At 77.1% G+C, this 1,362-nt stretch overlaps 2 protein-coding genes across 2 annotated transcripts in view; one reads left to right on the top strand and one right to left on the bottom strand.

The window, feature by feature from the left end:
- The window catches only part of SLC48A1 (solute carrier family 48 member 1), a 6,759-nt gene extending 6,270 nt beyond the window's left edge, over positions 1-489 (bottom strand). Inside the window, exon 1 of the mRNA XM_042023630.1 lies at positions 320-489. Coding sequence (XP_041879564.1) covers positions 320-458 — 139 coding nt within the window. The 5' untranslated portion in view covers positions 459-489. The remainder of the gene's footprint in view (positions 1-319) is intronic.
- Positions 457-1,362, top strand: part of LOC121662482 (putative per-hexamer repeat protein 5) — a 3,426-nt gene continuing 2,520 nt past the window's right edge. Inside the window, exons 1-2 of the mRNA XM_042023677.1 lie at positions 457-473; positions 515-1,362. The exon at positions 515-1,362 is cut by the window's right edge and continues 240 nt beyond it. Coding sequence (XP_041879611.1) covers positions 457-473; positions 515-1,362 — 865 coding nt within the window. The remainder of the gene's footprint in view (positions 474-514) is intronic.

Raw genomic sequence — 1,362 nt, 5'->3', positions numbered from 1 at the left:
ACACCCCTCTCAACCCCCCCTCAAACTTCCCCTCAGCCCTGGGGAAGGGGCTCCTCGGCCCCACCATCGCCCTGGACCCGCTCACACCCCTCACAGCCCCCTCAGCTCCGGGGAAGGGGCTCCTCACTCCCCCCTCAGCCCTCACGCCCCCCCAGCTCCCTCAGGGCTCAGGAAGGGGCTCCTCGGCCCCATCGCTGCCCCCACCCGCTCCCTCAGGCTCAGCCCCCTCACGCCGCCGGCCCCGATGCCCTCCCTCACCCGGAGCCCCCTCAGCCCTCACAGCCCCGGCCCGGCGCCCCCTCGCCCCCCGGCCCCGTACCCGAGAGCCCCCCGGCCGCGGCCGTGCCGGGCTGGCGCAGCGCGGGCACGGCGCTCCAGGCGCAGAAGGCCGAGAGGCCGCTCAGGGCGCCGAAGGACGCGTAGGCGACACGGAGCGCCAGAGCCCCGCGCAGCGCCATGGCGGCCTCGGCGCGGCCCGCCCCCGGCACCGGGACACGCCCCGGGAACGGGACAGGAACCCGCCCCCGGCACCGGGACACGCCCCGGGAACGGGACAGGGACCCGCCCACGGGACAGGGACACGCCCCGGGAACGGGACAGGGACCCGCCCACGGCACCGGGACACGCCCCGGGAACGGGACAGGGACCCGCCCACGGCACCGGGACACGCCCCGGGAACGGGACAGGGACCCGCCCACGGCACCGGGACACGCCCCGGGAACGGGACAGGGACCCGCCCACGGCACCGGGACACGCCCCGGGACAGGGACACGCCCCGGGAACGGGAGAGGGACACGCCCACGGCACCGGGACACGCCCCGGGAACGGGAGAGGGACACGCCCACGGCACCGGGACACCCCCCGGGAACGGCACCGGGAAAGGGACCCGCCCTCGGCACCGGGACACGCCTCCGGGACCGGGACAGGGACACGCCCACGGCACCGGGACGCGCCCCGGGAACGGGACACGCCCCGGGAACGGGACAGGGACCCGCCCACGGGAACGGGACACGCCCCGGGACTGGCACCGGGACACGCCCACGGCACAGGGACACGCCCCGGGAACGGGACAGGGACACGCCCACAGGAACAGGACGCGCCCCGGGACAGGGATACGCCCACGGCAGCGGAACACGCCCCGGGACCGGGACACTCCCCCTCAGCCACCGGGACACGCCCCCGGGCACGCTCCCGGCCACCGGGACACGCACACCGGGACCGCGACACAGCACCGGGACACGCCCACAGACACCGGGACACGCCCATTGATACCGGGACACGCACACCGGGACCGCGACACGGAACCGGGAGACGGCACCGGGACACGCCCACCGACACCGGGACACGCCCACCGACACCGGG

Source organism: Corvus kubaryi, unplaced genomic scaffold (assembly GCF_017639235.1).
Source record: "Corvus kubaryi isolate FWS band 111438036 unplaced genomic scaffold, C.kubaryi_AGA036_p1.0 37253, whole genome shotgun sequence".
Lineage (NCBI taxonomy): Eukaryota > Metazoa > Chordata > Aves > Passeriformes > Corvidae > Corvus > Corvus kubaryi.
The sequence above is the reverse complement of the archived record's forward strand: the minus strand, read 5'-3'. Positions and strand labels throughout refer to the sequence as shown.